At 36.1% G+C, this 14,785-nt stretch overlaps 1 protein-coding gene across 31 annotated transcripts in view; it reads right to left on the minus strand.

Moving 5' to 3' along the window:
* The window catches only part of KMT2C (lysine methyltransferase 2C), a 269,708-nt gene that overhangs the window by 88,221 nt on the left and 166,702 nt on the right, over nucleotides 1–14,785 (minus strand). For 28 of the 31 annotated variants that reach the window (XM_070616944.1, XM_070616935.1, XM_070616929.1 and 25 more), the window contains 2 exons: nucleotides 10,171–10,290; nucleotides 7,831–7,947 (listed from right to left, as the gene is read on the minus strand). In XM_070616944.1, coding sequence (XP_070473045.1) covers nucleotides 7,831–7,947; nucleotides 10,171–10,290 — 237 coding nt within the window. The remainder of the gene's footprint in view (nucleotides 1–7,830; nucleotides 7,948–10,170; nucleotides 10,291–14,785) is intronic. The other 3 variants (XM_070616947.1, XM_070616948.1, XM_070616946.1) reach the window with 1 other exon arrangement.

Below are 14,785 nucleotides of genomic sequence, written 5' to 3' on the forward strand. Positions count from 1 at the left end.
CTGAAGAAGCTTACTATCTAACCCAGAAGAACAGAGCTGAAACACAACAGGTTATGGTCGATATATAAAGTAAGAGAATTACTGTTTTTGAAGAATGACTGAAAGAAGAATAACTAAATAGAAGGAATATATTACAGGACAAATATTTTCCAATGTAACTAAGTTTAATGCGGTTTTAGTAGACGGTCCTACTGTTTTATGATAGAGCCAACAATGAGAACAATTTACAGTAATAAAAAGTCTAAAGACTACAAGAGAAAACTGTAAACAACCAAAACAGTCATCACTGGGGAAAGACTAATACTACGGCAAATTCAAACTTTGGGAAATTATGCAGTACTTCAAAAACAGCAAGGTGGAAACTTGTATGAATTTCCATGAAAAATATCACCAAGCTACATTGTTGAGTAGAAAAATAAGCTGTGGAATAATATGTAACGTAGAGCATTCTGGTATGAAAATACGCAAAGCAATTATATGTAGTCTACTGGCATATATAACAAGTTGAATCATAAGAAATTGCTCTTTCGCAGACAAAAATGGTTGAATGTTGGCAATTTCATATAGATCAACCTAATACGCAAAGGCACCAAACTGGTAACAGGGAGAAAACCAGGACTTAAGGGGTAGCAGTGGTAGAGAAAATTCTGATCTACCTATAATGTTTTAATGTTTTTAATACAGGAAATTTATTCATATATTATATGTGTATCTCAAAATCAGCTTTTTAAGATTTTAGCAAGTCAAACAAGATGATTCATAAAAGTAGAATGGTCATTCCATCAGGAATAATCAAGTGCCTACTAAGAGTGAAGTAACCAGTAATTCAACCAGAGGACTAATGATACACTGAGAACATTATTAAAATACAAAACTGTGGCAATGGCTAAAATATAGATACCACAAGTATATTGAAACAAACAGTATGCATTTCTATCTCCCCATCTCCAACACAGAAAACAAAATAGCTTTTATAATTGGATGATAAATAGTGAGTAGCTAAAAGAAATGGTAAAAACATTATTCTTATTTTCAAAGGAAATTTTAACCAGAAAATGCTTTTGTTCAAAATGAAAAACAAGGTGGAATATAGCATCCTAGTATAAACCAGAAACAAAGTCTGTAGAAAAAGCTGCAATATCCCCTAGATTCAACCAGGGGAGGTGGGGGGTGGGGGGTGGGGGGTGGAGAAGCATATTTAAATTATGTAAGTGCTGAAAAAAACTCAAGACTTTTTTTTAACAGATAATTGTACACAGAAGAAAAATGTTACCTAGCTTAGTGACCTATTATTTTCACTTTATGATTTGATAACCTTTAAACTGAAATAAAACCTACCTCAAGGGTGAAGAAGGCAATCTTTGAGAAAATATATGCTATTGTTGCCTGCATAGGTAGTAGTCTGATTTGTCCTAAAGGTGACAGAAGTTTTATTTTCCTGAACCACAGATATAAGCAAAACATCTAACTAAAACTTCATAAGTTAGGGATTTCCAAACAGAAACATAAAAAAGAAAACAGAAAAAGAAGAGCAAATTAACTTCAGTGAGAGGAAAGGAAATAATACAGATCGAAGTGGAAATCGGTGAAACAAAGACTAGAAAAAAATATTTTTTTAAATTAACGAAAGCAAAGGTTGGCTCAAGAAGATCAATAAAATTGATAAACCTCAAGAAAGACCAATGAGAAAAAGAGAAAAAACACAAATTATCAATATTAGGAATGAGAAAGACGACATCACAACACCTTCTACACATACTAAAAGGATAATAAAGAAATACTTATGATCAACTCTAGGTCAACAGATTTGTAAACTTACACAGAATGGACAAACTCCTTCCAAGACAAATTCATGCAAGAACAAACAGATAACCTAAATAGCCCTAAACGTTATGGAAGAAATTCAATCTGTAGTTAAAAATCTTGTCACAAAAACAACTTCAGGCCAAAATGGCTTCACTAATGGTTCTATAAATAATACAAGGAAGAAATACAACCAATACTACACAACTTTTCCAGAAAAATGAAGAGGAGAATATATTTCCCAACGCATTCTACGAAGCCGATGTTATGCTATTACCTCAACCAAAGACATTATAAGAAAGTAAGACTATAGACCAATATCCCGAATGAACACAGACATGAAAAGCCTAAAATTTTTAGCAAATTGAATCCAACAATATGTAAAAAAGATAAAATATTATCGCCATGTAGAGTTTATCCCAGGAATGCAAGATTCCTTTTGCATACACAAAAGCCAGTCAATGTACTAGTTCACCATATGAACAAACAAGCCATATGGTCATCTCTGTAAACGCTGAAAAACCACTTGACAAAATCCAATATCTACTCCTGATTAAAAGAAAAAATCTCAGCCAACTATCACTAGGAAGAAGCTTCCTCAAACTGATTTAGCATGTCTATTAAAAAAACAAAACTAGAGTTAACACCATACTTAATGATGAAAGACTAAATCTACTAACAATGAAGTAGCAGAAAGAGAAATTAAGAATATCATCTCATCTACAATTGCAACAAAAAGCATAAAATACTCAGGAATAAATGTAACCAAAGAGGTGAAAGATCTGTGCACTGAAAACTACAAAAGATTGTTGAAAGTAAACTGAAGAAGACACAAAGAAATGGAAAGATATTCCGTGCTCTTAGATTGGAAGAATTAATGTAGTTAAAATGTCCATATTTCCTAAAGCAAGCTACAGATTCAATACAATCCCTATCAAAGTCGCAACAACATTTTTCACAGAAATAGAACAAAGAATCCTAAAATTTATATGGAACAACAAAAGACACTGAATAGCCAAGGCAATCCTGAGAAAAAAGAGCAGAGCTAGAGGTATCACACTCTGATTTCAAAATATACTACAAAGCTACAGCAACCAAAACAGCATGGTACTGGCACAAAAACAGATACAGATCAATGGAACAGAATCAATAGTCCAGAAGTAAACCCACACATCTATGCACGGCTAACTTTCAACAAGGGAACCAAGAACATACAATGGAGAAAGGAAAGTCTCTTCAATAAATGGTTTGGGAAAACTGGACAGCCAATTGCAGAAGAATGAAAGTAGACCATTATCTTACACCATACACAAAAATTAACTCAAAATGGATTAAAGACTTGAATGTAAGACCTAAAACCATGAAACTTCTAGAAGAAAACATAGGCAGTACGCTCTTCGACATCGGTCTTAGCAGCATATTTTCACAAGTACCATGGCTGCCTGGGCAAGGAAAACAATAGAAAAAATAGACAAATGGGACGACATCAAACTGCAAAGGTTCTGCAAAGCAAAGGAAACCATCAACAAAACGAAAAGACAGCCTAACCATTTGGAGGAGATATTTGCAAGCCATATATGGGAAAAGGGGTTAATATCCAAAATATACAAAGAGCTCATACATCTCAACAACAAAAAGACTAACAACCCAATTAAAAAATGGGCAAAAGATCTGAACAGGCATTTCTACAAAGAAGATATAGAGATGGCCAACAGACATATGAAAAGATGTTCAACATCACTATCAGAGAAATGCAAATCAAAACTACAATGAGATATTACCACACACCTGACTGAATGGCTATAATTAATAAAAGAAGAAATAACAAGTGTTGGAGAGGATGTGGAGCAAAGGGAACTCTCATGCACTGGTGGGAGTGCAAACTCATGCAGCCACTATGGAAAACAGTATGAAGATTTCTCAGAAAATTAAAAATAGAACTAACATACAACCTAGCTGTTCCACTGCTGGGTACTTATCCGAAGAACATGAAAACATGAATGTGTAAAGATATATGCACCCCTATGTTCATGGCAGCATTATTCACAATAGCCAAGACTTGGAAGCAATCCAGGTGCCCATCGAGGGATAAATGGATAAAGAAGATATGGTATATACACACAAAGGAATACTACTCAGCCATAAGAAATGATGAAATTTGTGACAACATGAATGGACCCTGAGGGTACTGTGCTAAGTGAAATAAGTCAGAGGCAGAAAGTCAACTACTGTTTGATCTCAGTCATAGGTAGGAGATAGAAACAACAACGAACAAACACACAGAGGCAGAGATTGGATTGGTGGTTACCAGAGGGGAAGGTGGTTACCAGGAGGGCGGAAGGGGTGATTAGGCACATGTATATGGTGATGGATTATAATTAATCTTTGAGTGGTGAACATGATGTAATTTACATAGAAATCAAAATATAATGATGTACACTTGAAAGTTATATACTGTTATAAACCAATTTTACCACAAACCAAAAATAATAAATAAGGGGCTAGCCCCATGGCTGAGTGGTTGAGTTCACGCGCTCTGCTTCGGCGGCCCAGGGTTTCACTGGTTCGGATCCTGGGCTCGGACATGGCAACACTCATCAAGCCATGCTGAGGCAGCATCCTACATGCCACAACTAGAAGGACCCACAATTAAAAATACACAACTATGTACCAGGGGGCTTTGGGGAGAAAAAGGAAAAATAAAGTCTTTTAAAAATAAAGAAATAAATAAAAGACTAAATGCTTTCTCCCCAAGATCAAAAACAACACAAGTTATCTGACCTCATCACTTCTATCCAATACTGTACTGAAGGTTATAGCAAATGCAACAAAAAATAAAAATGAAAGGCCTCTAGATTTAAAAAGAGAGAAAACTTTCTTTATTCGCAGACAACATGATCATATATGTAGCATTTTGGGATCATATTTGTAGCACCTGGTGGCCTACCAGTTAAGTTTGGTGCACTCTGCTTCTGCAGCCTGGGTTCAGATCCCAGGTGCAGACCTACACGACTTGTCTGCTAGTGGCCATGCTGTTGTGGCGGCTCACATCAAAGCAAAAAAAAAAAGAAGAAGACTGGCAACAGATGTTAGCTCAGGGCAAATCTTCCTCAGGAAAAAAAAAGAGTAGTATTTTAGATACGAGGAACCAACCACCAAAATTTGAAATTAAGATAACACTACCATTTACCATAGCATAAAAAGTATAGAAGACTTAAGAGAGATATCTGAGAAACTGTGTGAAAGACCTGTATGTTGAAAACTAAAGAACATCACTGAGAGAATTTAAAGACCTAAAAAATGGAGTGATTCACATGTTTATGGCTTGAAAAATTCAGTATGGTTAAAACGTGAACTTTCCCCAAATTGATCTATTGTTTGAATGCAAACTCAATCAAAATCCTAGCAGGCTTATTGTAGAAATTGACAAGCTAATTCATATAGAAATATGAAGGATTTAGAACAGCCAAAATAACTCTGACAAAAGTAGAAAATCAGAAGACAGTGTCTGATTTCAAGGGTAGTTACAAACTTTTTTTTTTTTTAAGGAAGATTAGCCCTGAGCTAACATCTGCTGCCAATCCTCCCCTTTTTGTGGAGGAAGACTGGCCCTGAGCTAATATCCATGCACATCTTCCTCTACTTTATATGTGGGACGCCTGCCACAGCATGGCTTGACAAGGAATCTGTAGGTCCACACCAGGATCCGAACCGGCAAACCTCGGATGCAGAAGCAGAGTGTGCGAACTTAACCGCTGCACCACCGGGTCAGCCCCTCAAGGGTAGTTACAGAGTAGAAGTAATCAAGATAGTGCAGTATTGGCCTAGAGATGGAAAAATGGATCGATGGTATAGCACAGAGATTCCAAAATTAGATCCACAAATATACAAATAACTAATTTTCAGGAATGACTCAAGGGCAATTCAGAGAAATGGTGCTAAAACAACTGGATATTCAGTATGGAAAAAACTAAACTTTGATCCATATTCATACCACACATAAAAATTAACTCAAATAGGATCACAGATCTAAATGCAAAACCTTAAACCATATAACTTCTAGAAGAAAACAGAATATATTTGTGACTCTGGGTTACACAAATATTTCTCTGACACCAAAAGGACAATAAACTGGACTTCAACAAAATTAAAACATCTGCTCTTCAAAAGACATACTTAAGAAAATAAAAACAAAAAAAAAATCCAAGAAAATATTTGCAAATTATATATACGATAAAGCATTTGTGTCCAGAATACATAAAGAAATGTCCAAACTCACCAAGTTAAAAAAACTACTCAATTTTTAAAAATATACTAAAGATTTGATGAGCAACTTTATCAAAGAAGATATACAGAGAGCAAATAAGCAACGAAAAAGCTGATCAAGATCATTAGTCACTAGAGAAATGCAAATGAGATGCCATTAACACACCTGCTGCATGGCTAAAATTAAGACGACTGACCATATCAAGTGTAGGTGAGTGCGTGGAGGGAAGAGGAATCTCACACACTCTTCCTAACATAAAATATCACACCCAACTTGAAAAACAGCCTTTTCTTAAAAAGTTAAGCATACGCCTACTATATATCCAGCCACTCCACTCCTAGATACTTACCCATGAGAAAAGAAAGCATACGTCCATAGAAAGACAAATATAAAAGTTCACAGCAGCTCTGTTTCAAACAGCCAAAACGGAAGTAACCACAAAGTCACTGAACAAGTGAAGACAGATACAAAGTGTGGCACATCCATAATATGGATACTCTTCAGCAACAAAAGGAAAGAACTATTAACATATGCAAGAGCATGGATTAATCTCAAAATAATTATGTTGCATGAAATCAGACCAAAATGCGTACATTCTGTATGATTCCACCTACATAAACTCTAGAAAATGCAAGCTAATCGACAGCAATGGAAGTCAGATTAGTCAGCACCTGGGGGTGAGGACTGGAGGCAGGGAGGAAAGCAGAAGGATTTCGGAGGGGCACACGAAACTTTGGGGGATAGCACACACACTTGCGCAGCGGTAGCCCGGTCCGCGGGGTCAGCCCGGTCCCCAGGGGCGCCCACTCTGCCGCGGTGGCCCGGCCCATGCAAACACAGGGCGGCCAACTGGGACAACCACAAGCAGACGGGGCAGGAACAGAAGCTCTGGGGATGAATATGTTTACTGTCTTGATTGTGGTGTCCTTCTCAAGGGTGTACATGTCAAAACCTACAAAACTGTAAAGTTTAAATATTCGTACCTTATTTTATATCAACTATACCTCAATGTCAGTTTTGGGAGGGGATTTGCTTTTTTTAAAAAAGGACCAGAATCCATGTTTCTTTACTCCTTTAGTAGTAAAACTGAACAAACCCACCTGTTTCTTGAACTTTAAATGACAACGAGAATTTGAAAAACAGGATTTTGGTAAAATAGTAAAGTTACTGCACGAAATATCTGTCATTATTTGCCAAATACAGCTTTTACAATACACATTTAAATAAAACCTCTTAACATGCCAATGAGCAAATATTTATCAATTTTAAAATATGTCAAAGATAATCATAAAATCTTCAAAGTTTTCAGAGTTCATACTAATGTGCAACTTTCTAGTTTCTTCTTTAGCCATATTATAAAACTGAGAGCCACTACAATCAAAAACTTAAAAAGCCAACATAATTAAAAATTATTAAATAAACTCAAGCATATAACAGGAGTTTACTTTGTTTTTTCAAATAAACGAGCAAATATATTACACATTGAACTTGGGGGAACAATTGGGATAGAAAGAGAAGAGGCAAAAAGGAAGGTAAGAAAAGAGAAAAAGGATGGGAAAGTAGAAAATACAAAAGAAAATCTGACCAGAGGTTTAAAAAAGGTGCAAAGTAGAGAGAGAATAAAATAAAATAAAAATTTTAACTTATTTATTTAGCTTACTTATAGGACTCTTACGATCTACCTAATTTGCCACAAATGAGATATCTCCATCAGTCGACATGTGAAGGGTTATAGCCGAGGTAAAGGAAGCAAGCCTTACCCCAGGTAAGACAACTGCCCCAATTCCACTTTTCAATTTGGACCTGCCTCTGCCGCCTCGTCCTGACAGTCCTGCACCACGAGGTCTCCGCTTTCCTGGAAATCCCGACCCACGGCCCTACACAACAGATAAGGAAAAGTCAGCATTCTGAAAACATCCATAAGAATTTTAAAATCCAAATGTGACATAAAACGCCTTATTAAATGTTACACAGATACTTGCTTCTCTCTTTTATTTTGATCAGATGATAAATATTAAGAGACCAGGCTTATTATTTGTCTCTCTCAATATGTATTCTGCAACTTAAAAATATATAAACATAAAAAGCATTTAACCTTAGACTCAAACTTCAGGTCTATCATTGCGAATGCCTTGCCTCAGCAAACTTTGGCATTATTTTCCCATTTCTTAATCCTACATTCGAGGCAACTACAACCACCACAACCCCATCCAGGTATCTGCACGTGCAGCAGTGTGTATTCAATACAGAGCAAGTAGAAGGAAGGACTCTCTTGTTAACTGGTCTCTCAGTAATTACAGTCATAGCTAACACACACTGAGTACTTGCTATGTACTGCTCCAAGCACTTTTTACTCTCAACAATCTCATAAGGTCAGTACCATTTTATTATCCCCATTCTAGAGATAACTACTCTGAGGGATAAAAAAGTTAAGTAACTTGTCCAAAATCATAGAGCTAGCAAGTCTGGTTCCAGTGTCCACATCCTTAACCACTTTTCTGAACTGCTACATAGTATGAAAGCTGATTTCTGGTAGTGTACAACTGTATTTTTCCTGTCATTAAAATTGTCAATTTCCTTTACCATTCAATAGCTGTCTATTTGAATTAAACATGTGTACCTCATTCTACCATAGTATTTAGAGGACAATTTATTTAAAGATTATAAGAAAGTTGATGTGGTTTAAATCATCTAGATAATAGTTACTTGAAATGGAAATAATTTCTGAATTTTTACCTAACACAAGCAAAAATTCCATGGGAAAACATGTTAAATTCCCTGATATTTTAACAAATAAGTAGTAGGGTTATTTGTTGTTGTCTTTTTCTTGTTTATAATCAGACTAACTTTTTACTACCTAAAAAGTCCTGATATCTACACATACTTTACGTATACTTAAACTTATTAAAATACTCAGAAAATTCTGATAGTTTTTCCTTTAACAAGTTAAATGTATGTTATATCTTCAATTGATGTCATATCATAGTTTGAAATGCTGAGCTCGTTACCTATGTAGCAGAATAGTTTCTAAGTCAATAACTTAATGGAGGGGGGACCATTTTCCCCTTTGGTTTTAACAAATACAGCCAACCTCCAGTTTTCAGATGGCCTCTCTTTTAGATCTCTTGAGCTTCTTTGAACAAGGGATAAAGTAGGGTTGAACTGGATAGTTCTTGGTTTTTTTTTTAAAGTTAAGCCAAAAATTAAATCAAGACTATAGTAATCTCTCAATTTATCTTTCCCCAACATCCAATGACACAGATAAGAATAAGTAAAAATCGAGAGTACTTGCTTCAAAATTGTGAAACAACTCATCTTTTATACTCTTAAAACAAATATTTATACTTTAAACACCTGGCATCATATTAGAGTGAGTTTCAAATAGTTCTTCCAGTGGTGACAGAAAATAAGAAAGTGGAATCTAGAACTCCCTTGAAATCCTTGATTAGTGTAGTCTAAACAGCCTCATTCCATAATTATATTAAATATATAAAAATTGTCTTCTCTAATGAGTAAAAATGTTAACGTTTCAGATGATTAACACTTTTTCAAATTAATTTTTTACCCTTCAAAATGAACCGGACTATTAACTTCAAGGACTAGCAGAGTCAGCCAGCAATGACATGGAAAAGAGGCCCTAATGTTTTGAAGTTATTAACACAGACAGTGAAAGCTCCTGCAGTTCTGCTATTTCTTGTCCATTAGAACACAAGATTAGCGTAGTTTTTCTTTTATTCTTTTGTAAGCAACAAAACTTTATGATATCATAAATGAGCAAGTCCTTAATTACTTTATAGCCTGTGTGACAAGGATTTCCACCCATAGAAATACTGGTAATTACAACATAAAAGGAAGCAATCATAAAGAACGTATTAAGAAAACTTATACTTAAAATCAGTCACGTAGCATTGCAGTTTAATCTCCTCCTAACTCAGATCTTTAAGTGCAAGCATGCTGCTGCTCCACATCAAAATTGTTAGATTAAAAACCTGGCTGCGGAAGCTGAACTATTTATCTAGAAAAGAAAGGTTTAACTCTTCTACTTGGACAAAACCAACCAGAAAGAAATGATGTATGAATGTAAATGCAATTTTATTTACCACTTTGATGCTCCAAATGGCACTGCCAGGAAGCTGCCTGGGTTTAAAAATTTCCCGACCTTCTGAAATGTCTGGGGACCAGGAAGGTGGGCTCACTGTATTATGGGTACTCCAAGCCCCCTAGGATATGGCAGGTGAGAAAATAGATGTATAAAACTCAGCAACGGAAAAGGTCAAAGCCAGCAACTAAGGAATTTTAGAACAGCAAAAACAAATGCAGACGTATGGAAATTTAGGACAAATTGCTTCAAGGTAGAGAAAATAAGTTTATCACTTACAGTGACTTTATACTTAAATGTTTGCAGTTAGAATTTACATTAAATATTTTATTCTGGTTGAAACATTGGTACAATGAAACATACTAAAAGTTAAGGTTTCTATGACATCGACATTGGCTCAAAAACTGCAATTATAGCACGAAAATATAATTGAAAAAGTCAATCAAACTCTAAGAAATAACACCATAGGAAACTATCTGGGGATTATTTTCTTCTAACAATTATCATTCTACTGGAAAGGAGAAATGGGTAACTTTAAAGAATGTTATGTATGTATACCTATTGCTATAAACAACCATAGCAGTAAGCCAAAAATGCAATCAGAAATACGAGCGATCAATAGATGTATTCACTTTAAATTGTGGAAAATTAACTTGTAACCTTAAGATGCAAATACCATTATAATCCTTCCTTCAGTGACCATTAGCTGTGAGTTTTGGTTTTTATTTTTATTTATGGGACACTCATACTAAATCTCTCCCTTAGCCAGATTACATCTAAGGGACTAATTTGAAAAGTGAGAAACTGTTAAAGCAAATTGTTCTAAATTTGCAAATTAAAATGCCTAAAGTACCTGATTATTTACACAAGAAATAGTATTTATTAAAACAGTTAAAACAAAACTAAGACATTTCACTTCCAAATAACCACATTCAGCAATAACCTGAACTAATCTGATGAAGATGCTAAGCAGCATAAAGAAAAATGTTTACTCACAAAGATAACATTTTAAAGAAAAACACAAAACAAATTTCAAACAATAAAGAACCTATTTTGAATTAGGTAGTTCAACAATGCATGCTATAATTTTACTAATTACATGACCAAAACTTAAAACAAGAAATGCAGTACTTACCAGGTTTCGAGAATATTATCAAACTAACAAGTAGTAGCTTATCAATCACATAAAAATGCCGCTGGGAATTTAATCAGCCAGAAATAAGAGCTTGACTACCCTTTCCAGAGGAGATAGTTAATGGAATCACAGTATTTTAAGAAACACTACACAAGGGAGAGATGGTTTCACTTTTAATTAACCTATCCTCAAGCTGAGCTAATGGCTATGGTGATTTCACTGACAAGTCAATTATCCCACTTTTCCACTATCAGATCAACTTGCATCGATACCTATGTTTTCTTTCCTACTGCGTCCAGGGTTTTCTGTACCTCTCTGCTGCCAAAAGTCATTTCTCTGTTCTTATTTTACTCAAACTCTAAACACCTACATACAACTCTGTCGGGTTCGGTGCAGGACACCTGTGAATGTTTCTCTGCCCTCCTTTGCTGACCTTGCCCAGCCTCCCAAGCAACTTCTTCCTCTACCTGACCTCTAAAGCCCCAGTGTTTCCCAGGGCTGAAGCCTGGACAACTCTCCTTCTCTATGTAGTCTCATGCTAAATGGGATTATCTATAATGACACTGTATTGGATGTTGTTATCTCCCAAAGTCACATTTCTGGTTCTAACGAGTTCTGAGAGCTCCAAGTTACCATGATTTTCAACTTCTTTCTTAGCATTTCCATTTTGTCACACAAAACCTCTCAAGTTTACCATGTCTAAAATCTCTCCCTTAACCAGTTCCATCTCATAATCTTCCCCATCTTTAGAAACAGATCCAGTCCTCAAGTCAGAAAACTGGGAGTCATTTGATCCGCTCTTTTCCCTCATCACTCCCTTCTGCCCCTTCAATCCTCTCCTCCTCCACTCCTTCAAGCCAAACCATCAGTAAACTCAGTATCTTTTATCTTCTACTTTTGCCTCTGATCATTCTACTTTTCTGCACTCCCATGCCAGTGGACCAGTCTTGGCTACCAACATCACCTCTCACCTATCCCGCTGCAACACTCTACCACTCTTTAAGCTTCTTCCTCAACTGCATCTCCTCATCAAGCAGCCAGAGGGACTTTTCAAAAATGTAAATCTGACCAAGTCACTACCCTGTTCTAAATCCTTCAATAGCTCCTCACTGCACTTAGCATACAAACCTTTCCCACTGCCTCTCTCCAGCTTCGTCTTGTCTCACTCTCTCACTGCCAGTATGCCCTAGCTATTCTGGCTTCCTTGCGATCCTTCACACATGTTCAGTTCTTCACCAGTGGGACCCTACTGACTCAGAACGACCTAACTCCTGGCTTACGGCTGGCTGACTTCTGACTCTTCAGGTATGGCCTTAAATATTTCCTCATCAGAAAGGCCCTTCCTCAGCACTCCAAGTAAAACCATCATCTCCCTTACTACACTTTTTGCATCTTCTCATTCATCACAATTTGGGGTCTTATGTTTTGTTGTTTATAATTATTTAGGGTAGAGAGTGGGGACAAGAGATATCTAAACTTAGTTCTCCCAATATTTCCACTGGTTTTTCCCTGAGGCTATTTGGCTAGTGTATATCTTAAATTTCTTTTGATAGATCATTTGATGTTACGTCAGTAGAAAGTTCTTAAAACATTCCATAAAAAGTCATGCTCTGGGACCCGCCCCATGGCTGAATAGTTAAGTTTGTGCGCTCCGCTTCCATGGCCCAGGGTTTCACCAGTTTGGATCCTGGGCACGGACATGGCACCGCTACTCAGGCCATGCTGAGGCGGCATCCCACATGCCACAGCTAGAAGGACCAACAACTAAAAATACACAACTATGTACCGGGGTGCTTTGAGGAGAAAAAGGAAAAATAAAATCTTCAAAAAAAAAAAAGAAAAAAGTCATCCTCTAAGATAATATGTTATTTAGCATAATTTAAAAGTTGGCTTTGATGCCAAAATTATATAGCACTTCAAAAAGCATTTACACTTCATATAACATGGACGAAAAAACAAAGGGTTCTATAGATCAAGAATGTTTGGATGCCATTTCTGAGTTAATTAGAAAAGCACTCAACCACTATGAAGGAGTTAAATAATAAAAGCTTGGGTAACTACATTATGAATTGTAATAAGTATATTATCATAAGACATTGGAAGATAGTGTGCAATTTTATAGGAACTAAAGAAAAATCATGACTACACCTAGATGTTTTGACAGAGACGAAATTATTTAATATATTCTTAGACCTTAAAACTAAAATACAGCTGTAATGATCCACTTTAGTTATAAATTATCCATCAGATCTCAGCTTTGATCAAAAAGAACTTACACAGATCATTCAGAAGAGGTTAGCTCCCGTCTCCTGCTACCAGCTGTACATCATTGCTACACCTGAATTTACACTTACTACACTTGTATTTATTTCTTGCCATTGGCCTATAATCCTGATGAGCAGAAACCATGCTCTTTTTGTTCACTGCTGTGTCAAGTATTCTGTTCAGTGCATACTGAACATCTGTTTTTTCCTACTGAGCATATATTGTTTGTTGCATGCATGTATGCATAAATGCATCAACAAGCACTGTCCTATGATATGAAATAATACTAATTCCCCCACCAGTCGTAGCCTAGAATCTTCAATTTCCTCAGCTATAAAAAAAAAACTACCAAGCTATTCAACACACCGTTACTCTTAAACAATCTACAAACTGAATTAAAAGCAAAGCATTCAAAATGTAGCCAGCAGGAGACTTTAAGCTGTAAAGAGAGCTAAATGGAATCAACTTGCTATTAAATCCTATACATAGAAACTTTTAAAAAATACTACTTGGCAGAGATTGAATTAGATTCCAACAATAATTACTGAACCCCAAAACTATCTAAACATAGCATTAAGCTTCTTTCTGCTTTGAGGCCAATTTCTCATGTAAATTATACAGCTGTTACAAGGACTGTAGGCTACGGAAATGGAAACAATCATGGCAGGTGGAGGATAGGCTATTATGGGCAACTTTCTATTAGAAGTCAAATCCTGTTAAATATGATCAATGTCACAATTAGAGCCCATGACTATCCTAATCTACTGAATCAGTTTAAGAGTGGCCAGGGAAGGTCTGATGTCTCCTGGGAAACTTCACACCTCCAAGTCCTACGTCAACCTCAGGCGCAGCCTCTCCCAACACACTACGGAAAACCGAGACTGCTATTAAAAGATGAGTCTGATTTAGAGAAAGCAAAAACAATGAAGGTAGAGCAGAAAGGAGGACAGCAAGTGAGAGAAACAGAAAACATTACAGTGTATCATTTGTCTTTTTGGTACATACATTAACTCACATACGTAACAGCTACAGCAGGAAACAACTCACTTATGACTTACAGAATTCTTTTCACATAAATAAATCTCATAAACAAAACTGAGTTCAACATCAAATAGAAGAAAGTTACTGCTGATAGTGACTTGATAAGATACAGAAACGTACAGAAATAGCTGTTACCAGACTTAGCCTTCAGTAATTTAAGAGTATGAATTTGGCT

The sequence above is a fragment of the Equus przewalskii genome, chromosome 4, assembly GCF_037783145.1.
Source record: "Equus przewalskii isolate Varuska chromosome 4, EquPr2, whole genome shotgun sequence".
Taxonomy (NCBI): domain Eukaryota; kingdom Metazoa; phylum Chordata; class Mammalia; order Perissodactyla; family Equidae; genus Equus; species Equus przewalskii.